The sequence below is a fragment of the Artibeus jamaicensis genome, unplaced genomic scaffold (assembly GCF_021234435.1).
Source record: "Artibeus jamaicensis isolate MK-2021 breed Jamaican fruit bat unplaced genomic scaffold, CSHL_Jam_final contig_426, whole genome shotgun sequence".
NCBI classification, from domain to species: domain Eukaryota; kingdom Metazoa; phylum Chordata; class Mammalia; order Chiroptera; family Phyllostomidae; genus Artibeus; species Artibeus jamaicensis.
The window spans coordinates 10,013,518-10,038,451 of NW_026521826.1; the positions used below are offsets into that span (position 1 = coordinate 10,013,518).

The window sequence follows — 24,934 nt, forward strand, 5'->3', positions numbered from 1 at the left end:
CATTACTCAATAAAGACCATATATGGAAAACCTACAACCAACATCATACTCAAAGGGCAAAACTAAAAGCTTTCCCACTAAGATCAGGAACAAGACAAGGGTGTCTGCTTTCACCACTTCTATTCAATGTAGTATTGGAAGTTCAATACTTTCAAAAAACTGTGACACATTTACATAATGGAATACTAAACAGCAGAAAGAAAGAAGGGAGCATGGATGGGTCTGGAGAGCATTGTGCTGAGTGAAATAAGCCAGGTAGTGAAATACAAATACCATATGATCTCACCTATAAGTGGAACCAGTCGACAAAACAAATGAGTAAGCAAAATATAACCCGAGACACTGAAATAAAGAACAAACTAAGAGTAACCAGAGGGGAGAGTGCAGGGGGTAATGGGGGAAAGATGGGGAAGGGTCATCAAGGAACATGTATGAAGGATCCATGGACAAAGCCAAAGGTGGGTAGGATTGAAGGTGGGAGGTGGGAGTGGGTGGGGCAGGGGAAAGTGGAGGTGGTAAAATGGAGGCAACTGTACTTGAACGACAATTTAAAAAATAATATAGATATGCATATATATATATATAATTTTGTCAATTATATCTCAATAAAGCTGGAGAGAAAAAGAATAATCTGTAACTCTACATCCCAGGAAATAACATTTTTGGAGAATATTTATTGATGGTAAAATGCTTATGCTGTAATACAAGGGTGAAAAAAGATCCATTTTGTAAACAATATCTGTGTGTGTGTATCCCAACTATGTATGAATGGAGAAAATACATGAAAATTTAACAATGGTATTTTCTTGGGGAGCAGGAGCATAAGTACATTTGTATTATATTCTATCTCAAAGCATCAAATTATTTAAATTTACTTATTCAGTATGTATTTAAATATATATTAGTATGATTGATGGCAAAATAAAATATACATGAAGGGCCCCAGAAACACAATTTCTTCCCGGAAGTTGAGTAGCTTCCTATCTTCCTTCATTTTCAGACATATTACTTTGTAACAGAAATGCCTCTTCCCCCAGCGGAGCCCCTGGTTCTGCCTCTATACCTCTCCTCTGGCCACAGACACTGCCAGTGGAGAAATGTCTTGTACAGATTGTTAAGCCCTTGCAAGGTATTTACTGCCTTGCTCTCTGACTAGATGTGAAGCCTCTGGTACCATGAATAGTTGCCTGCACCCGTTTTTCCCTATTTTCCCTTGTTCTTTGTACATAGCCCTACACAAATTAGGCCCTCACGAAGTGTCTAAGGTTTGTTGGTTAACTCTGTGTTGTGCTAGCTAATTACCCGAGTCCTTGACATTTCTCAATCCAGACAATTCCATAAAGGATAATCTTATCCTTCTGTCCTCTCTCAAATTCATATCTATCTTTCAGCTTCTGTTTCAGGCTGAGAGATTAAAAATATCTTTGTACCATACATCATCTCAATTCTTCACACTTGTTTTAATTATGCCTGAATTATGACATCAGCTATGGGCTTGGAGAAAATAAGCTTACATTTCTTTGTTTGGAAATGATTTATAGAAAGTTTGTTTTATAGCTACAACATGCAGCTTAATTATATCTGTGTCCTTATATACTGTTTTTCTTAAATTACTTTCATTTGAGACCATGATCTTTATGGGACAGATTCTGACATTCTAATTCAGATCTAAAGAAATGGCAGCGAGTGCAGCGTGTGTGCGCGCACGCGCGTGTGATTTTTTCTTGTTTTTTTACAGCAAAATGCCAGAGATGGGTGGTTCTCAGCAGGACGGGTTAGTGATGTGTCAAAGTCACAAGGGCAGAGATTTCACTGGGGTTAGGTCTCACCCAGGTAATCCAGGAGCTCATCTAGAGATCCTTAACTTAATTATTTCTGCCAAGACCCTTTTTCCAAACAAGGTCACATTCCCCTTTTCCAGCGTTTAGGAAGTGGACGTACCTTTTTTTTTTAGGGGAGAGCATGATCTTTAGAGGGGGGAACATCAGAAACTCTGTTTGGAGATGTCCGTTAGTGACGTTGTGTAGTAGACTGCTGGATGCCCGCGGTCTGGAATTTATTGGATAGTACAGGGCAGGTATAGACTTGGGGATCATTAATTTACAGAAGGAATTTACAGTCATGAGACCGGAGGAAGTTACTGAGGAAAGTATTAATAGCGTTTGTAGAAAAGAGATGTCAGTGGACTGCAATAGGGGCCTGGCAAATGAGGAAGAACCATTGAATGAGGCCGACACGAAGCAGGGAGTGAAGTCGCTTCAGTGTTTCACTGAGTCCAGTAAGTTTTAAAATGAGAATCGGCCACTGGATGCTCGACGTGGTGATTGGTGGTGAACTCGATGACAGAAATTTCAGTGAAATGATGAGGATAAATATTGACTCACCAAGAAAATGAGAGGAGAAAATGGAGAATGGATTTATACAATTTTATTCAAGTTTTATTGCAAAAGGAAGGAGAAATGTGTGAGTGATAACTAGAAAATTTGGAACCAATAGGTGGTTTTTGTAAGATAGGAGAAATAACAACATGTTTGTGTGCTGACTGGGGGGCAGGGATGTAAGGGAATAACCAGTAGACACAGAGAGAATACTCGCTGGAACAAGTTTCTAGAGCAGTCAGGAAGGGGATGGGAGTTATCGCACGAGGGGGAGGGCTCCTTTCCTAGGAGTGCTGAATGAACAGTCCTAGAGCTGAAGAGAGAGCCGAGAAAGGGCAGGAAGAGGGCAAGAGGGCTTGCTTCCTTTTGATGCATGAATGAATTAAATGAACTTTTAAAAAATAATTATTTTTTTTTCTTAGAGAGAGGGGAAGGGAGGGAGAAAGAAAGGGAAAGAAATATCCACGTGGCCCCCACTGGGGACCTGGCCTGCAACCCAGGCATGCGCCCTGACTGGGAATCGAACCGGTCAGCCCTTTGGTTGGCAGCCCATGCCCAACACTGAGCTACACCAGCCAAGGTGAATTAAATGATCTTTAAAACCTGCTACCAATTACGTGACCTACAGTCATATCTCTTCCTCCAGAGGGAATGAATGGCATTTGGGGGAGGCGGGATGTAGGAGAGTGGGGAATGGCATTTTTGAATCTGAAATTGATTATGATTTCTCATTTATATGATGCCATTTTCTTAGGTGTGAACAAGATTTGAACAATTTCATCTGAGGTTCCCTTAGGTCATACTCCTTAGGTGCTCAAATATGGCTATTATTTTAAAAGTTTTTATTTTTACTTCTTATACATTTGAGGGAAACTATTTCTTAAATGTCTTTGAAAATTGTGTTTGAACATTTTTTTTCAAGGTTACTTTCAATATTTAAGTAAATTAAGCAAATTACTTAAAGGGAGGAGGTAAATTTAAAATAATACTCAAGCCCTGGCTGGCACAGCTCAGTGGATTGAGTGCCAGCCTGCAAACCAAAGGGTCATCAATTTGATTGCCAGTCAGGGCACATGCCTGGGTTGCAGGCCAGGTCCCCGGTAGAGGCCACACGAGAGGCAACCACACACTGATGTTTCTCTCCCTCTCTTTCTCCCTCCCTTCCCCTCTCTAAAACTAAATAAATAAAAATCTTTAAAAAATAAAATAATACTCAAAATTACAACTTTAATGAGAAATGAATAAATACCAAACTCGAAAGGAGATAGAAATGATCATTCTTGTGATAATGTGACATTAATGTTCTGTTTCCAATAGTTCTAAAAATATTTTTCTTTTAACACAATTACTAAGGATGCCTACTGGAGGAATTTCAAAATAATCCAAATTGCTGTTTAAAAAAATTAGCAAACTCCATCAGATTACCTTTTTACCTAAAGAGAAATGACCATTCTAATTCCCATGGGATTTTAAATGAAAAATCTTAGACTCAATGTCCCTCTAATTTAAAAAAGGCAGATAACAATTAGAAGTATTTACGGATTTCCTCCGTCTTTTTTAATAATCGTAAACTGAAACATATCCTTTGTATAAATGCCTAATGGTAGGGAGGGCAGGGATTTTTCACACACTTGTAAAATGAGGGTATTTTAAGGGAGTATTCAAATTATAGGTGTAGATAGCTTCATCTTACCCGTATTTCTCACTGATCCAGAAGGCCAAAACTTTCAGGGCTCATGAGAGTAAAAGTCCAGATCTTTAAATAATTCACGTGGGTGTGAACTGACTTCACTTTTTTAGCTTTATTTTTCTCCTTCTAGCAGTCCCCACTTTTCATCAAGTGAGGGCAGTAAACAGACACCTATTCATCTGTTGCCAGTACCTTTAGGGTTTTCTCAGAAGCACAAAGGTGCAGATTCTATTTCCTGTACCTGCCAAAGGCCAGATACTTCATTTTAAACTATGATAAACATAATTGCTTTTCCTTATCCAGTTGGCAAGTTAAGTAAGGGGTGGGTTCAGCCATAGGATGATCAGTTTGGGAAGATGATGTTAAGAGAGAAGGCCCGTGGCATTTCTGTTAACCTAAAGGAATCTGTCAGTCTGGGTAAGGAGAAATCATGGGGAAAAGAATATAGAACCCAGAGGTAAAGGCCAAAGGGCAGGTCTTGCTTGATGCTGACTCTCCCCTTTCTGCCTTTGAGAAAACAGACAGTAGTTAATAATTCAGACTCCTGGGTTGTTTCTCTCCTCAACTATGGTAGTTTCATCACATTGTATGAAGTCATTATTTAAGAAATGATTACATGTTTATGAGGAGGGACATTCTGGAAGTAACTCTTTAAGCTAAATAAGCAATGAAAAAGAGAGGAAAAAGAAACAATGAGAAACTGACTCCATCTGTGGATACTGGAGGAAAACATCTTACAGAAAATAATTTCTAGTTCTTACAGCTACTATGGAAAACAGTATGAAGATTCCCGAAAAGATTAAAAATAGAACTACCATATGATTCAAGATCCCATTTATCCAATGAAATTGAAATCAAGATCTCAAAGGGACATCTACACTCCCACATCCATTACATTATTACAATAGCCAAGATATGGAAATAACCTAAATGTCTGCTGACAGATGAATGGGTAAAGAAGATGTGGTACACATACACAATGAAATATCACTCAGCTTTAATGAAAAGGGAAATCCTGCAATTGTGACAACACGAATGGATCTTGAGGGCTTTCTGCTAAGTGAGAAAAACTTGTCACCAAAGAATCAATATGACACTGGTAACACATATATATGGAGTCTAAGAGTCAAACTCACTGAAACATGGTAGTTGCCGGGGCTGTGAGAGAGGGTAATGGAGGTGTTTGTCTAAAGGTACAAAGTTTCAGTTATGCAAGATAAATAGTTCTGGAGATGTACAATACAGCCTAGTGCTTATAGCTGATGATGCTGCACTGTGTACAGAAAACTTGCTAAGAGAGTAGATTTTGTGTGTTCTTACCATAAACACACAAAAAATGAGAAAGCACGTGAGAGGAAACTTGCAGAGGTTTCCTCTCACGTAGATGTTCATGGCCTCGATGCTAGTGATCCAGTTTCCACTGGTGTATACACACTTATCCCCAAATCAAGGAATTAAACAAAAAGTCTAGTTCTTTAGGAAATTTAGAATTATACTAGACAATGTGGATCAGACATTTCAGTGAGTCATTTATTTCATATGCTTCTTTTTTAAGGACCAGCCAAACTGCTTTTAATATTTCGGACTGGATTCCCTAAATTAAATGCCTCTTTTAAGAGCATGTGTTATTTGTAGAGGTGAACACTTAAATTGTATTCTTTCAGCAGCTTTGTGGAAGGAACGGTCATGTGGAATAAAATATCCGAAACTATGCCGTTAAGACTGTGGGTCACTTTCTGCTTCAGTTGTCTCCCTAGGCGACATTAAACCAGTCACTCCAAGGCTGGGAAGTCAGTCGCCACGGCCCGGGGGCGGACCCGCGCACGCCATAGGGGGCGTAATCAGGCCAAGCTCATGGCCAAGCCCGCCCCGCGAGGGTGGGGCGGGGCGGGGCGCAGGGACTGGAGCAAAAGTGAAGCGCAGCGCAGGGCCAGCAGCCTGGTCTCCCCGCGGTCACCATGGATCTGTCTCGCGCTGCCTGTCGTCTGAACGTTGTGCTGGGCCACCTCGGCCGCCCCTGGGCCGGGGCCGTAGTATCCTTTGGACTGAGCGGGGCTCGGGCCGGAAGGGTGGTGGCTCCCTGGGTGATCGCAGGGCCGCAGCGCCGGTTCTTCCCCGTTCTCTGTGCCCCGTTCCCAGCGATAGTCACAGCCCTTTCGGCCGCCGGGCGCGAGCGGACAGCGAGGGGAGGGCGCATCCCCGGTCCCTGCTGCTAGCCTCAGTGGGCGACGAGGTGTCATTCCAGCATCCGGCCCTTGTCACTAAGGGAGCCTGCTCTCAGAGGCTTGGTCGTTTCTTGAGATGGGCCGCGCCTGACCTCCACGCCTGCCGGGAAACCTAGAAACCTCCCAGCGAAGTCGCCCCGAGAGCAGGAGCTCAGCGAAGTCGTCCGGTGAGGAGCCAAGGCAACCGGCGGGCAGTGGGCCTCAGCGGGGAATCCTGCTCGTCCTCTGCAGGGAGCCCGCCCTGCGGCCTGCGCCCATAGCTCTTCCCTGAGGAACCCAGGGCTTCGTAGCCCTACAAGTTTACACTGTCTAACAGGTTTACACTGTCTAACAGGAAGGACTTGGTACCTTGGATCCACCTCCCGATTCGGCATCACAAATTAATCCGGAGGCAATAGGTGCGCTGTGGTATTGGGGCCGGAAAGATGTGTCACTACAGCATAGGACACGTCGACATTCAAATTGCTGTATAGAATTGTTCTTGCTGCTCAGATGAAGCGTTCTCTTTCAGGCCGCACTTTTGAAAGCTCCCTACAAAATTGGAATTGCTCACTAAACGACCTGATTAGCCTCTGTCTGCCTATATGTAGGATCCTACCATCTCATAAGATGTTTGATCATACTAGCTGTTTCTTTTACTTTCACTGTTGCTCTTCCAGCTGAGTTCCAAGAAGCAATGTATCAGAACCACTGTGCATTTAAAATCCTGTCCATAGGCTGATGAAGGGCCCAGGGGATTATATAATCTCATTTTACAGGTGAGAAAACTGAGGCTAGGAGAAATTAAAACTCTGGACCAAGGTCATTTAATTAAAGCAATGGTTGTCTTAAGTGTGTTCCCTGGACCATCAACATCATGTGGAAGGTTGTTAGAAATGCAGACTTTCAAGCTCACAGACCTAGGGAATCAAGTAATGTGAGGATGGGTCCACTTTCTGACACAGTCTCGATTGAGAGAATCACCACTATATCGGGACTAGATATAACTGCAACTAGAATTAAGGTTCTTCATCCAATCTGTTAACTACTTTCAAAATTTGATCTCCCGATCCTGCTGGTTCTTATAATAGTGTCAAGGTCAGAGTTTAGTGTTTTCATCTGTATTTCTTTTCTTCTCCTTTTCCTTCTTCCTCTTTGTCTTCTCCCTCTCCCCCTGTCCTTTGTCTTCTTCACTGGAATGCTGACATTCGAACTGTCCTGGCAACTACATTTTTCTGAAAATATTGACAAAGATCATTAACTTCTGTGCCATATGAAAAACAGACAGTAGTTAGTAATTCTGACTCCTGGCCCTCCTTTCTTGCGGGCTATAACATTGTTCCCAGTTATTTAAAGATGGTTAAAAACAACATGTTTATGAGTTAGTGACATTCTGAAAATAACTCTAAACTAAAGATATGATGAAAATTTAAAAAAAAGAAAAATAGATGCTAAATCAATAATCCGTGGTTACTGGACAAAAAAAGAAAATTAGAACTACTAGTTCCTTAAGATGTTTAAACTTATATTCAGCTGTGTAGGTCGTTTTCTAATGATGTTTTCTTGGCATCATTATTTATTTTATAGACTATTTTTAAATGACCAGCCAGACTGTTTCTAATATTTTGGACTGGACTCTAACTAAGTTAAATACCTCTGTTGAATATCATGTGTTTCTCCTTACTTCTAGAATTGAAACTTTCCATTTTTATTTGTTCAGCAGCTTGGTGGAAGGAATAGTCTTGCGGAATAAACTAGATGGAAGCTACCAAGTAAAGAGTGTGGGTCAAGTCTTGGCTCAGCCATCTTCTGTGGGGTGACCTTCTGTGGATCAGTTACTGAGCCCCCTAAACCTGGTTTCCTGATCTGAGTGGCAGGACCCATAACAAAGCTCTTGGGCTTCCAGCCACCTCCTCAGGCAACTGTGGGAATGAAATGAAGTGATGTAAGCAGTAGTGTATACCTGTCATAGGTTATATGTGTAACCAGCTTGCTTGGTAGCCATTAGGACAAGTCTTCCCTAGGACAGCCAATCCTGGGCAGACTGTTGTTTGTAGAAAAGGTCGACTTCTAAGTTTTTATTGCCTTAACTCACATCCTAGATAGCGCACCCCACTTCAGGGACTCTTCCTTTTGCCAGTTTTCATCCTCAACAATTCCAGTAAGTAGATCTAATTTTAATTTTTTTACCGTACAATGTATATAAAGTTTTTTTCTAGTGGTAACTAGGATATAAAACACACTATATTACATTGTCTGGTAAGAATTTATTATGCAAGGCCTTTGTTTCCAGGACTTGTTGTAATTAGAAAAATTGTGGGAAATTTTGAAGATCCTGACTTTAATTTTCTATTTTTATTTTAAAATTGAGAAAGGAGGAAAAATATCAGAAAGGGTGCAATCTGGTTTTTAAAATTCAGGCATGGTATATCTCATTTAAATTCACCTGTCATGTGGTCATAGGATATATTAGCTAGCATCTTTGGTTTATCTTAAATCACCTTTGAAGAAGAAGACATTTGAGCTCCTTGGAATATTCATACACAGCCACAATTCCAGCTAGAGGAATGGACTGAGGGATTTGAGTTTGTGTGTGTGCTGTACACTTAATTTGGATTTTGTTACTTTGATTTCTTTGGAGAATGTGTGGACTAGACAATTAAAAATACAAAATGTCTGAATTTGTTGCCGATCTGCAAAACCATACCTATTCATTACACACATAAAATTTAAATCAGAAAAATAGCCTTGGCTGGTGTGGCTCAGTGGATTGAGTGCCAGCCTGTGAATCCAAAGGTCATTGGTTGGATTCCCAGTCAGGGCACGTGCCTGGGCTGCAGTCCAAGACCCCAGGTGGAGGCATGTGAGAGGTCGATGTATCTCTTGCACATTGATGTTTCTCTCCTTTTCTTTCTCCCTTCCATCACCACTCTCTAAAATAAAATAATAAAATCTTTTTTAAAAAATTGGAGAAATAGAAGGAGTTTTTAAAAGTTCATACATAATTTCATTACATAAAAGCAGTCACCGTTAAAATTTTTTGAACTTCTTTGCAGTCTTTTTTTTACAAATAGTGTCTTAGTTTTATAAATTGTCATATTTTTATTATAATAAACATTGTCCTTTTATTATATGCTGTTCATTTTTAATTCCTGAGTCATATTCCATTGAGTGAAGGTGATATATTTGATCATTTTTCTATTTCTTGGAGACAGTAGTTAATGCTTTGGATTTAAAACTTTAAAATTTTCTTTCAGATTATTTTCTTAAAGTTTTTGAAATAGAAATGCTGAGTGGAAGAATACCATCATTTCTTGGGTTCTTGATACATGTTGTTAGGATGTGATTTTTAAATTGGACTTACTTGAGATTTATTTTCTCCTTTAGGTATACTCTGGATAATAATGTTCTAAGCTTAGAACAGAGAAAGTTTTACGAAGAAAATGGGTTTCTTGTCATTAAAAATTTGGTGTCTGATGCTGATATTGAACGCTTTAGGTATAGTAACTATTTGTTGTTTTACAGAAGTACATGTCATGTCTCTGATGGGATTATAGTAAGATTAGCTTGTGCATGTTCAGACGTTATTTAGCAGTTTGGTTCCTTAGAAAGTGGTCAGGAACATGGACTTTGGGGCCCAACTGGCTGGCTTTAATCTTAGCCCCACCACTTAATGTTGTGTGTCCTGGGAAAATTTACTTAACCTTTCCATGTGTCTGCTCCCATACCTGTTAAATGGGGATAATAATGGTACTTGGGTCCTAGAGTTAGCGTTAGGGTTAAATAAGGTAAACATATTGAGAGAAAATGTTGAACAAGGCCTGGCACAGGGTAAGTGCTACAGGAACATTTGCTATTATTCTTCAGATATAACCAAATCACACATATTTCCCCAAATGGTCTGCTCCCAGTTAGAAGGCAGGGACTTCTGAGTTGGCCATGATCTCCTCCATTCCATCAGAATTATTCAGCCTCGGGCTGGAGGCCATCGTAGTGCAGAGATCCCCTTCCCAAAATCTGTAAATCTTTCCCAGAACGGGGCCAGGCAGGCGCTTGAAGGCAGCAGTAATGACATCATTTGCCAATTTAATTTTCTAGGAATGAGTTTGAAAGAATCTGCAAACAGGAGGTAAAACCATATGGATTACAGATAATGAAAGATGTGACCATTGCAAAATCAGAATATGCTATAAGTGAAGAAGCAGTTACCAAGGTCCAGAATTTCCAAGAAGATGAGGAACTCTTCAGATACTGCACTCTCCCTGAGGTTCAAGACCTTCTTGCATTTTTTTTCTCTAAGCTAATAGCCCATTGGCATGCTTGCCTCTGAAGTCTGTTCTTTTTACTTTATCTAGCATGTTTCTGCTGTGGCCTAGAGCAGTGGTTCTCAGTGGGAGATGGTATTTGCAGTGTCTCTCAATATGCTTGGTTGGCATACATGGACAAGGAGGGATGGTGTGTTACTGACTTCTAAGGCATAGAAGCCAGGGTTGTTGCTAATGGGGCCTAGGGATCCTATAATATACAGAATAGCCCCCTCCCCCAAACAAATGATTATTCAGCCTCAAATGTCAGTAGTGTCCAATTCGAGAAACCCCACTCCAAGGTTGCTAATTATCTTTGGTTGAGAAGGACAGGAATTCTATGATAAGAGAGAGTCTTTCTTACAATCAGTGTAGGTGTAACAAAGGGGTGAGAGTGCTGAGGCTATTCACTGAAAATCCATTTATTTATATATATTTTATTGATTATGCCATTATAATTGTCCCATTTCCCTTCCTTCATTCCCTTCCACCCTGCACACCCCTCCCCCATTCCACCTCTTTAGTTCATGTCCATGTGTCACAAGTTCTTTAGCTTCTATATTTCCCATACTATTCTTGCCCTCCCCCTGTCTATTTTCTACCTACTGTCTATGCTACTTATTCTCTGTACCTTCTCCCCTCTTTTCCTCCCACTCCCCTGTTACTAACCCTCCATGTGATCTCCATTTCTGTGACTCCACTCCTGATCTAGCTGTCCATTTGGATTGCTTTTGTTTTAGGTGTGATTGTTAATAACTGTGAGTTTGCTGTCCTTTCACTGTTCATATTTTTTATCTTTTTTTCTTAGACAAGTCCCTTTAACATTTCATAGAATAAGGGCTTTGTGATGATGAACTCCTTGAACTTGACCTTATCTGAGAAGCACTTTGTCTGCCCTTCCATTCTAAATGAAAGCTCATCTGCATAGAGCAATCTTGGATGTAGGTCTTTGGATTTCATGACTTGGAATACTTTTTTCCAGCCCCTTCTTGCCTGTAAGGTTTTTTTTTTTGAAAAATTAGCTGACAGTCTGATGAAAAATCCTTTGTAGGTGACTGTCCCCTTATCTCTTGCTGCTTCTAGGATTCTCTCCTTCATTTTAATCTTGGCTAATGTAATGATGATGTGCCTTGGTGTGTTCCTCCTTGGGTCCATCTTTTCTGGGACTCTCTGAGCTTCCTGGACTTCCTGGAAGTCTATTTCCTTTGCCAGATTGGGGAAATTCTCCTTTATTATTTGTTCAAATAAGTTTTCCACTGTTGCTCTTCCTCTTCCCCTTCTGGTACCCCTATAATTTGGAAGTTGGAACATTTAAAGATGTCCTGGAAGTTTCTAAGCCTCTCCTCATTTTTTTTGAATTCTTGTTTCTTCATCCTTTTCTTTTTGGTTGTTTCTTTCTTCCTTCTGGTCTACTCCATTGATTTTAGTCCCAGTGTTCTTTCCATCACTGTTGGTTCCCTGTGCATTTTGATTTATTTCACTTAGCATAGCCTTCATTTTTTCATCTAATTTGTGACTAAAATCACCCAGTTCTGTAAGCATCCTGATCACCAGTGTTTTAAACTGTGCATCTGATAGGTTGGCTATCTCTTGGTTACTTAGAAGTATTGGCTCTGGGGCTTTGAGCTGTTCTTCTGCTTGAGCCATAATGTTTTGGTCTGTTCACGCCTGCTACATATGAGGGGCAGAGGCTTAGGTGTTCACTAGGGTGGGGCAACTCTCGTCATTGGGTTGCAACGCTATATGTGGGGACGGAGTCAGAGAGGGAGCAATGGCATTTGTTCTGCTCTCTCTCAGATTTCAGTTCCCTCTGCTGCTTCCCACAGCAAATTGGGCCGTTCTGGTGTTGTTGGTTCCCGGGTGGGTGGGCTTGCGTACATTCTAGGACCCTGTGGGTCTCTCCAACAAACTCTCCTGTGAGACTGAGAGCCTCTCCTAGCACCTCAATTTCTGAAAGTTTTTCCAATTGGTGCTTTTATGCTTTAATTCCTGTCATTGGGGAGCTGGGTTGTGCAGTCTGTCTCACTGCTCATTCCTTTGCCTGGTTTATCTGCATGTGAATTGTGACCGCAGTCAGCCAGCCGCCTTGTGCCCTCACTGGGTTTGCTCATTTCGTCCCTGTGCCCAGGTTCGTTAACCACCCACCTTTTTCTGCCAAGGCCCCTCTCTACCAGCTGCCAACTCTGCCCCTCTTACGGGTCTGGATGAATGGTTCGTTGTCGGACTCTCATACAGTTCAATTTTCTGTCTGTTTTGGTTGTGTTTTTGTTTCTAAATCTTTGTTGTCCTTAAATTTGGTTGTGTGAGGAGGCATAGTGTTTCCACCTATGCCTCCATTTTGGCTGGAAGTACAAATCCATTTATTTATTTTTTGTTTGTTTTATGAATCTGGTCAGCAGAGCTGAGTTTGTTTTTAAGCTTAAACAAGTTTAAAAAATACTATTCTTTAGGTACCTATGGATCTACTCACACTTTTAAAACTACTGCACATTATTCTATTGCACACGTGCATTGTATCACCGTTCATGAAGCATTCACTTAGAATGGTTTTAAAGGAGACATTACATATAATACTTATTAGAAGTTAAGTACTTATTAGACAGTAAGTATAGTGCTTGGTTAAAGCACTGTTAAGAGAATTTGACTCATGAAGAAAGACTGTACAGGTGTGTGATGCTCAGCCCCTTGCTTTGGTGACCTGAGGGGCAGTGGCCCTTCTGGACCATCCACGTACCTCAACCTCAAATTGTGTTACGGACATGGAAGCTGTGTGATAGGTCAAGGATGAAAAGCTCAAGATTAGAGACAACTTGTGGTAAATGAAGCATTACCAGGGTTTTCAGATTTTCTGTGTCTCTGAAGTACGAACCATGTATCTGGTGGTTCATGTAATGGTTTTTAGGAGGTATGCAATGTTTTCATAGGTATCTATTTGACTGTGTGTTAAAAAATAACCAGCCCATCTAACTTTGATTTCAAGAATGTTATTAATCAGAATAAGCAAGTAAAAGGAGTTACAGAAGTTATTACCTAACTATAGCGGGAGAGTCCGCAAAGTACGGCAGAAACGATGAGGACGGCTCTTAAACAACTGAGGTTAGGGAATACTGGCCTAAGTGAAAAAGCAAACAAAAAAATTGCAGCCTTTATTAAAAAAAACAAATATTGGGACTGACTCATAGGATTTCTGTAACATTTGAAGTGTTTCATACATGTATTGCCAATATGCCTTATACATAAGAGATCAAATAGTGAGAAAGTAGTAAAATGTGCTTCATATTTTGGAGTCAGAATTTGGAGTTATTTATGTGGCCGGCTTTGTTAACTCGGGCAGCTTATTAGCTTCAGTCTTATTTGTGTGGGATGTTCATTTTAAAGGATTATTAATTAATGGGGACATAAATTTCCAGGGATTACTGTGAGGCTTAATTGGGGTCTGTATAAAGCTCCTGGCATGTAGTAGGCATTCCGTGTTGAGTCTTTTCCGCTTTTCACCCCACCCAAGGAGGGTTAGGTGCTGGGGACAGCACCCTGGCTGCTGGAGTCCGTGACTAATTCAGCCCTCCCAGTCTCGTGCTCTCATTGCAGCTTATTCTTTATGGCATGTATCAAAAATCACAATCACCCATGCCATTATTTGTTTAACATCATTCTTCCCACCAGACTATAATATAAACTCCATGGGCTGCTGTTCTTCTTTCCTCTGGGTCCCTCATGATGGCTACAGGTGTGCTGCATCCTCTTCACAGTCCCTTCCTCTTAACAGTCTCCATGAAGGAAGAGGAAGCTGGCCTCTCGCTGGGCAACTGTCGTCAGCTTTGATTGAAGGAAGGGTATACTTGTCCTTCCCAGTTGGTATCTCATAGGAACTTCTATCTCTCTTGTATAAAAAGTGGTTGGGTTTCCAACAGGTTCTAAAAAGCCTCTCAATTCAGAGTGTTGTAAGTTCCCAGTGATTGCCAAATGCTAACTGTGTCATGTGTTGTGTGTGATGTTTTGAAATACCAATTGTTTTTTCAAACTGTTGCCATCTCGGTTCTCATAAAGACAGTTGTGCTTTGTGCCACTTTCCTGTGTATCTGAATTCTCACAAGCTTTTTTTCCCCTTTCCTTAGATTCTGAAATATGTGGAGTGCTTCACTGGACCCAATATAATGGCCATGCATACCATGCTGATAAACAAACCTCCAGACTCTGGTAAAGGGCTCTCAGTTGTTAAGGAGAAGGAAAAAAATGTTTACTTAAAATATATAAACTTGTTGTCCTAACTACAGCCATGTGTATAAGTGCTAAACTTCTCATAAAGGAATATGTAAATCATTAAAAAAGGGGCAATAGGCCCAAAGTGGAGTCACTTGTGCTAAGCCCACATCAGCAAACTAGCCTGAATGCCTCACCTAGCTGCAGTTTTCACTTCCCGCAGAACAAAATCTTAACCAGTCAGTCCGGAATTTGCCAGTCAGGACTAGTGAGGTCATCTGTCTGATAGACCCCTGCTCACCCCTGTAGGAAGGTGACCTGACTGAAACAGTCCACTCTTTGCTAGTAGCTTCCTTGTCTCTCTGCCTTCTGCCTACCAAAGCCTTTCATTTTGTATAGTTATATAGCTCCTCAAAACTCCTTTCTATCTATCTGTTAGATTGGATGCTGCCTGATTCATAAATCATATAATAAAGCCAATTAGATCTTTAATTTTACTCATTTGAATTTTGTTTTTTTCCAGCGCTTTACCTCAAAATAGCTTACATCATAACAACATTGGAGTATAATAGTGATTTCAGATTATTAACTCTAGGGTTATTGCTGGATTTTCAGATGACTGGATTCTTAAAAATGCAGGGTAACAAACAACAGTTTATATAACATAAACTCCTGTTATTCAACACCTCTGTGCTTTGTTGACCATTCTCACCTACCACAGTGGAGACTCTGCCTTCCCAATCTGAAGACATGGTTATTACAAACAAAAAACTATTTTTATAAATCATATACTACAGTTGTTTGTAAAATTTCTTGTGCTTGCTGATATGTAGCTCCTCAAACCTCACTTCCCGAGAAACTGATTTGAAAGATAGAACCCAGGAATATCCAGTTTATTAACTAACCATCCTCAGAGACTCTCATGCAGAAGGCCGTGCTGAGAAATTCTGCTATACCAGCAGTAGTAAGTTGGCCATTAGCAATTCTTTAACCTTTTCTACTTTTCCTCCCTCCCAATGGCTGGGAGAGGTTTATGCGACAGGCCCGTAGCTCAACATCACCAAGTCTCTCTCTCTGGATGTCTTGCCTGGAGAGATCAGGTGGCCTGGGGAATCAAAGTCAAGGAGCAAAACTGGAGAAATATATGAATCATGGTATCTCTGATTCTATGCAGTGATTATACACCGAATGGCTCTATTTAGTTTGGTGGGGACACCTCTCAGAGGCCTTTTTATTCATTTAGTTATTTAATCAGTTAAATTTTTTACACTAGTCACTTCGCAGACTATCAAGGGACCTCAAAGTTGACCACTCTCTTCAGTGTAATTTATGAAACTTTTATTTTTATTTTATTTTTATTAATACTAGGCTCTATGCCTAAGCCAGAGTTAGAAAGGAATAAAGCACAATAGAGATGATGATATATGTACGACTGGCTAGAAAATAGTGGATGTGAGTACTTGGCTACCAGGAACCCAGAAAGAAGTATAGAATCTAGAATCCCTGTGTGGATTTGATATTCTAATTTGGTGCTTATCTCTTGAGGTCGATTTTCTAGAATATCATTTCACTTGTTTGGTTTTTGCAGGGATAGGTTATTTTCCTGGTTGGTTTTTTTTTTTTTTTTTTTTTTTTTCAGGAAAAGGAGAAGAATTCTGAGGCTTGAGCATCTTTTAACAGCAGGTTCTATTTCAGGCAAGAAGACATCCCGCCACCCTCTGCACCAGGATCTGCACTATTTCCCCTTCCGGCCCAGCAATAAGATTGTTTGTGCTTGGACGGCCATGGAGCACATTGACCGGAACAACGGCTGCTTGGTGGTGCTCCCGGGCACACACAAAGGCACCCTGAGGCCACATAATTATCCCCAATGGGAGGTAGGTCTGTGTAGCAGCTGTGTCTTGATCAGAATCTTTTATTATTTTCATTTCCCAGCAGTAGACATAAAGAGCTTTACCAGCAATATAGCATTCCCTTTCATAGCAAAACATTGGTCTAGGATTTAGAGTTAGGATCAGGGAAAATTCAAGGATGTCAGATAAAATATTCATTCTTGCTTCTTCAACAAGGGTTTGAAAGCCAGTCAACATGGGGAACTTAGGTAGGTGCTTTAAGTCCCAAGATTATAGAGCCTAATGCAAAGGTAAGACATAAACACTGCAAAACCAGATGCATATGACAAGTGCCAAATAGGTCTTACACACTGATTGATGGCTCTCAGAGTAAAAAAGAGGGAGAGGCCATCGCCTCCCAGCTGAAGAGATCAGCAGAGGCTATGGGGAGGACAGAGCAGTATTCTATTGCATGGCCATTCCACAGTTTATTGATTCAACTGTTGGTGCTGGAGGACTGTTAAACACTTTTGAGCTCCAGACTGATGATATTAAACTGGCTCTTCAAGAACGATAATCTTGAGGTGTGTCACACACAGTACATGTAGGAGGTGTAGGAATCCAGGGGCCGGGAAACCAGTGTTTTAGCTATAAGGCAATGACATCTCGAAACCCCATGATGATGGTCAGAATGGAAAAAGCACCTATTTTTAAGGCAGCAAGAGTGACTGTGGTTCTGTAGGAAGTAACGAGAATGTGGCTTCAAGGACTTCTATCTCAGAATTCATGCGCTGATGATTAGTGCTAAGTAAAAAATTTGAGTCTGGATTCTGATATAAAATCTGAAATTATGAGATTTTTCAATTAAGGTAAGGTTTAGGAAAGGTTTGGTGCAAGCAAAAGGGAGTGTTTTGGAAAGCTGCAGGGTCATGTTGCATCTGTGGAAGGCAGACTAGCTCTGAATGTTTTTGCTGCGTGGGAAGAGTTGGGGTGGGACACCTGGCATGGGCAGTTGAACCCTGACTATGTCTGGTCTCTTCCATCCTCTGCTCAGATTTGAACCTGAATGGCTGCAATGGAAAGTCAGATTGTCTCAGCTTGGGTTACATGTCCACCATGGCCAGGAGAGGAGTGCACTGAGTCAAAGTCCTAACACAGTCCAGTAGGGAAGCAGTCAACTTCAAAAGGAGTTTGAATAGTCTTAGAAAGGTGAATGGGACGCTGCTCTGCCTCTACTCTAGAACTACCCCTTCCCGACCCCCTCATAAAAGCTTGTAAACTTTAAATCACTTTTCACTGTAGTTGTCAACAAACACATAACCATTACCTAAAACAATAACTAACTTCGGAAAGCTATAAACAATGTTTTAATGTACTATTCTTCTTTCTTTACTCTGGACATGACATGAATGGTTTCTGAGCTCAGAAAAATTAAGCATTTTCTCTCCCCTAGTGTGGGACAATAGCTTCTCAGGGATACTCCTAAGTAATAGAAGAGTGATTTATGCAAAATTCCCATGCTGGGAAAGGATGATCATAGATTTGGGCTAGAAAGGGGTTCTGTGTTAACTGAAAAATGCAAAGCTGATCTAGAGTTTCATTTATTATTCAGTTTTTACTTGGTAAAAAAAAAACAAAAACCCTGTGATTTTAATGTTAACACATGACTTTTTTTAAAACCAGATGTCTGAGAAGATTTTGTATACTTACATTTTTTAAAGAATTGACTTTATTTATCTCCTCTTTACTTTTCCTGGTGAGCCATAAAGTTTGTAGTTACTGGCTTTCTCAAGTACAGACTTTACTTCTCTTGTGTGTTCCAGGGGGGAGTTAACATCATGTTCCATGGGATCCAGGACTATGACAAAAACAATGCCCGTGTGCACCTTGTGATGGAGAAGGGAGACACTGTTTTCTTTCATCCTTTGCTCATCCATGGATCTGGTCGGAACAAAACTCAAGGATTCCGCAAGGTATGCATTAACATCACCACACTTTCCAAAGGTAAACGGTTAAACACAAAAATGTCAAGATATATTGAAATTTAAAAGAGTTGTCACTTTAAACCAGACGCTAGTCCAGTTTACTTACTAGGAAATATACTTGCCTACCTCATGTCTTTTTTCTCATATCAGAAAGAAGCCAGATGACCTCAGGATTCCCTTCAGATATCACCCTGTTGATATTGAGTCCTGATCATTCATGATTTCCTTCAGAGTGACAGTTTCCTTGGTAGCTGACAGCCTGTGCTTCAGAGGCAAAAACCATGGGTGACAAACTAAAATATTAAAATTTGGAATGCCTATAGTTCATAGGAACCATGTAAGAGGCCAGTTTATATTATCACTATTAAGAAAAATATTATTGATCTGAAAGAAATGTTCTGAATTGGCTGCCCAGAAATCAGATATAGCAGGCAGCCATGTTTTTCACTCCTCAGTCTTAGAGTATTTTAAATGATATGATTTTATTGTTCACATTAAAAACTGACAAGTTTCTCATAAATTCCCAGATTTCTTGTTTGTCTAAAATTCAGCACATCTGGTGGTATTGTGGACTTAAATTTTTCCCATGATAACATGACTGTCAATACTAAATATTGGTGGTTTGGGGGGGGGGGGCTGAATGAGGCTGTTCATTTGGTGCAGCAACGCCTTCTGTCTCCCTGGGGCCAAGGGTGAGTTACCAGATAGTATCTGTCCCTCATTCACATTTCCACCAGGCTCAACAGGGCCAGGATGCGGGTGAGGTGAGAAGGCGCTCTCTTCAGGGGCAAAATTTAAGGTTTGGGGGAATGACTAAAAAAACTCAAAAATCCACTTGAATAATATTCTTTACAATAATATTTTAAAAAATCAAAATTACTGCAAAACAATTTGTGATGAGCACAATGGCAACATTTTAAATAAAACCAAGATCGAGCTCTTCACTAGCACAACCCTCAGCATTGTGCAAAGGAGAGTATAGACACCACAATACAAATAAGGAGAATTTTAATATACTGATTTTCCAATTTTTCAATATTTTTTGAACCACTTTAAATGTTTGAAAAAACATTAATCATTAAAAAAACATAAGTGCATATATGAAGGATTCACGTTTCCCCTTATGCCTCAGGCTCCAGGCAGCTCAGCCTGGCATTGGGGCTCAAGTGGGAGACGAAATCTGTGGCCCCACTGCCTGAAAACGTGATGGTTTGGGCAAAGTGAGACGTCTTTCTGACTGGTGTGCTCACCTTCAATAACTAACCTGTGACTGGGAAGGTAGTTTTAACTACTGCCTTGCAGCAGATTTATTTATAACTTTTTCAACAATGGGAAGAGCCAAGTAACTCCTGCCTTGCCTTCATAAGGAAACAAAATGGGTATTTTATGGGAACGCTATCAGACTTTAAATGTCCTTTTGATTCAAGAGGGGTGTGTATGTGTGTATTATTTTCCTTCAAAATGTTCTTTTTTTTTTCATAATCTCTGGCCATTGAAATAACAAACTTGATTGAGTAACTTCTGTGACTAAGGAGATGATGAAAAACCCTGGAATACATTTCTTTTTAGCCCTTGGGGCTCTCTATTCCTTAGAAAAATCAAATGTTAAAAAAAATTAAAAACTTCCTGCCCTGGCTGGCATAGCTCAGTGGATTGAGCACGGGCCTGCAAACCACACGATCTCGGTTCAATTCCCAGTCAGGGCACATACCTGGGTTGCAGGCCAGTTCCCAGCTAGGGACTCACGAGAGGCAACCACACACTGATATTTCTCTCCCATGCTTTCTCCTTCCCTTCCTCTCTAAAGATAAATAAATAAAATCTTCAAAAAAAGTAAAGACTTCTTACTTATGTAATTATGTACTCTGCCTCATAGATACCTTTTTTGAAAATAAATATCACAGCTAGTTAAAAATCTCTTGTAATTTCTCAAGTAGCTTTTAGCTGGGAGTTGGGGGAAGGGGAGGAGAAGCTACTGAGTCACAAGGGACTGATTTAAGACTCGTTGGAACAGTTTTCAATCTAGAAATCAGAAGCTGAGTGAAATAACTAACTTTCTAAATGAAACCTTGCTTGGTTGCTGGTGTTAATTAATTGGTTCACTTCGCCCAGGCAATTTCCTGCCATTACGCCAGTGCCGACAGCCACTACGTCGATGTGAAGGGCACTAGTCAAGAAAACATTGAGAAGGAATTAGTGGAATATATAAAAAAAAAGAATGGCCTTGAAGATCTCTCTATGAAGGTACGTGTATGAAATGACAAGGTAAAGATCTGAGGTTTTTTTCCTTCACATGCTTAATTTTTCTCGTACATGATCTAATTGGAAAGTATAAAGTGCTTAGGTTGAGAGCTCATTGCAGAAATGTGGCTGAGACCCACTAGGCATGACCAAGGATGTCAGTTTCTACTTGCTTCCCTGGTGGGGGGGGCGGGGGCTGAGAACGTGCTGGCTTCCTTATGTCTTTGGGCTGTCCCAGGATATGCAGCCTGCCTCGTTCGAGAAAGGACAGGTGGGGAAGGAAATAGAAAACAGTTTTAGAGGACAGAAAATGAAAGATGAAAGGCTGCCTTCTGAATGCACATGAAGAAATTTGAAGGTTTGGACTATTGATTATACTCCTTTATTTGTACAGAATAGAATATTTATGTCTTGGGAATCCAATTAGACTCCCAGAAAGCAATTCTTGGGCAACTATGAGTTACTTTGCACGTGAGTTTAATGAGAGGCACATCTTGCATGTAGCAGAAATTGAAGATCACTAATGCCTATCAATAAGAGATGTGAGACAATATTTTATGTGCTTTCCTAATTCATACACATCATTTGTAAATTGTTTGTTTTTAATTAGTGAACATTCAATGCTGTTGAGGGTCAATAAAAATTTATCAGTCAAGGCAAACACATAAACATAATTTACTTTGCAAACTATGCACGTTTTAGCACCTGAACAAGGAGCTGGCCCTATTTTCAAAATTTACATTGGATCATCATAAACGCATGCATTCCCCGTGGGGGTGACATGAGCCCCCCCAGGGACTGCACGCAGTGGTCCAGTTCTTCAAAGAGCACTGTCCACCAGGGACAGGCTGCCAGGGTTGGGAATCATTTTCTGAACACCTTCCCTGCTCCAGAATCTTACTTCATTCCTTACCCCTTCTCCCCTTAGAAGCCGTGAATGGACCCCATATCTGAAAATGCTCTGATTTCGCATTTGCAGATCCTAGGAACTACTGTCCTCTCCTTTTGTCCAGTACTTAAATGCCTTAAAAGGCAACATAGGTCAGCAACTGGGGCTTCCATCCAACACTGTGACAGAAAAAAAAACAGCTATACATTAAGTTTGAGGTTTGTCAATATTGTACTAAGTGAATTACTTCCTGTGTTTATTTTAATTACTCTCTTGGTTATAGTTTATCAGCTTTACTTAGAATAACAATACAAACTTCCGCTCTATAGCTCTTTGTAAGGTACAAACAAAAGCACTTTCCTATTCCCCTTCCTATTTCTTCACCAGAATCCAATGAAGTAGTCATTATAGCTACATGCTTCTTTTTTTTTCAGTCTTCCCCTGAGGATATGTTTAATGATTTGAGAGAGAGAAGAAGGGAGAGAGAGAAACATGGATTGGTTACCTCCCATCCACTCCCTGACTGGTGTATAGGATGATGGTGTATAGGATGATGCTCCAACCCACTGAGCCACTTGGCCAGGGCTGAGGCCCCACCTTCTTAATGAGAAAATAGAATCCAAGAGGTTCACCTGTTACATGACAGAGCTAGACTTCAGAGTCAGGTCCAATTCCAAAATCGTTTTTCCCACCATATCTTGCTGGTTGCTTAAAAAAAAAAAACGAGTAAGAACTAAATTATAAAGTCTGAATAGTTTAATTAAGAACAAAGAAAAGGCCCTGGCTGGTGTAGTTCAGTGGATTGAGTGAGGGCCTGCGAACCAAAGGATCGCAGTTTGATTCCCAGTCAGGGCACATGCCTGGGTTGCAGGCCAGTTCCCATCAGGGGACCCATGAGGGGCAACTATGCATTGATATTTCTCTCCCTCTCTCCTTCCCTTCCCCTCTAAAGATAAGTACATAAAATGTTTTAAAAAAACATTAAAAAAGAACAAAGGAAAGAACAAACCAACCATTAACCCGTAGCATGATTTTCATGATTATGATCTAATCAGGAGATTACTCAGGAGTCAGGCAGATAACTGAAAGGAAGACAGGAAGGTGGAGGTGCACTGTGCTTGTTGTAGACAACCGGCGGGTGTATACACACTCTCGGAGCCAAAAATTAGTTTAAACGAATTTAATTTTTGTCAAGGGGTCAGATCAAAAAAATTCTTTGGCCAAGCTTTACCTGCGCAGGGGCGAACTTCCCAGATGTGATCGGAGCCACGTAGCTACCCAGAGCTACCAGATGGAAGTCGCTCCTGGCTTACAGACTACTGGGTATTTATATTTTCTAGCAAGCAAGCAAAGACATACAGAAGCAGAGGTGGCGGTTAGCTATTGGCTTATTTAAAAACGGCGAGGGTCCCTGATTGGTGGGTGCTGCTGCTGGCGGGCACTTTCTGGCGGGCTGGGTTAGTTACCTTATTTGGCTAGAATTTTAAACCCAATTGTTCCCTGATGTTTGTTCATTACCCTGTTCCAGGAACTGCAGATTTGGGTTGGGTAATGCCCTAGTTGTAATTTTCCTAGCTGGGTATAACATGCTGTGACCACGCCACTCGGCCCATTAGGGCGCCTGCAGTCAGCAAGAGTACCCGACACAGCAGGGCTGACAGTCTGGGGCTCCCTGTCTTAGATAGATGGGTTAATATGATATTAGGTGCTGGCCGGTGAATTCATTGGATTCTCAGAACATGGTTTATTTTCTAAATGATACAACTTTACTGTGGAGGCTTTTTCCCTTTCTTTAACTATTTGTAGATGCTAGAAATTTACTTTCTGTTATAGTGAAGAGACAAATTGAAGAGTCCATAAACTCATTTTGTTTGGCATTATTTCCAGGATATTTGGAGATTTCAAGCACGGCTTGTGAAAGGAGAAAGAATCAACCTCTGAGACAGCCCTTTGCTATAACTCTTTTAAAGGAAATCAAAATTAAACAAGGTGTCTAAGGAAATATTTTCTTAATGAGATGATGACATAATCTTTTCTATCACTTGTTAACAAAATCAAAATGCATGTATCAGATACTTAATTGCATATAGGTAATTTTGCAGTGCAACGATGTTGCTTTGATGAATATAAAATCAATAAAAGTGAAATATTACCATTTTAAGGAAAATAAAGTTAGGCTTACAACCAAATAAATGTGATTGCTGCATAATTTCAGTGTGTTGGATCTGTTTCTTTCATTCAATTAGCTCTTTACCCACACAGAAATGAAGGTTTTGAAACTCAGGGTGTGTTGAGTTTTGTATCCCTCTTCCGGGAAATATACAACCTACTTATTTCATGTCACGAGAGACTTCTTTCAAATACAGAACCAGGTATAACACAGGCACATTTACTGAAGGGCGTAGGAAGTGCATCATGGAGTAAAAATGAGGGCGGATACTCAGACCCTGACACAGGATTTTTTCATGACTTCTCCACGCTACAACCCTTACTGTAAAAATAGACTGAATTGTCCAAGTCTTCCTAAAGAATGAAGACAAGAGTAACATCTGCTATTTCCTAGTGGGTAGGGCAGCTGAAAGCCTTCAGTCCGTATGAATGAAACCCGACCTCTTTCAAGGTGCAGGGAAATTTTTGATACTTTTTGTTTGGATCTTGAATGAGCAAGAGCTGGAGGAATTTATTGTAACAGAGTATTGTCTTTCGATACCAGCTGAGGGCAGCAAAGAGACAGTCTTTTTTTTTTTTTTAATTCTAGTTTATTAAGAGAGAAATAGAGTTTCTTTCTTGTCATTCTGCCAAGCACAAGTATTTCTAAGCCTACTTTCCCTGACTTTGTTGGTTTCTCCTGTAAGGACCCCCAGCATAAGCTCAGTTCCAACTAGAAACTGGGGAGGACAAGATTATCGCTGACAGGGTCTAAGGAAGTTGGATTATGGAATAATGGAAAATAAAATGTGTATAAGGAATGCCAGTGTGAACAGCACGTAGAGAGCACTGGTCAGTATTCCCCGGGCTTTTTGCCCATGGAACCAGAACGAGCTGGTTTGTAAGAATGCCGTAGTTCGTCAGACCTTGGGCTTGAGACCCTGGACTGCTCTACTACAATTCCACTTACATTTCTTGAACTGTAACAGTGGCAGACATTAAGAGTAATTTCTAATAGAGACATTGGTATTTTTATGGAAACCAGTGTTATAAAGGGATTCTA

The 24,934-nt window shown here is 40.6% G+C and overlaps 1 protein-coding gene across 1 annotated transcript; it reads left to right on the forward strand.

Annotated features, from left to right (window-relative positions):
• Positions 1-5,959: 5,959 nt before the first annotated feature.
• PHYH (phytanoyl-CoA 2-hydroxylase) lies at positions 5,960-23,932 on the forward strand. Its single transcript, XM_037143534.2, has 9 exons — positions 5,960-6,101; positions 8,375-8,433; positions 9,660-9,770; positions 10,371-10,539; positions 14,692-14,773; positions 16,472-16,653; positions 18,432-18,581; positions 20,706-20,837; positions 23,611-23,932. Exons 1-9 carry the CDS (start codon positions 6,027-6,029, stop codon positions 23,662-23,664), a joined length of 1,014 nt encoding a protein of 337 aa, XP_036999429.2. The 5' UTR covers positions 5,960-6,026; the 3' UTR covers positions 23,665-23,932.
• Positions 23,933-24,934: the final 1,002 nt, after the last annotated feature.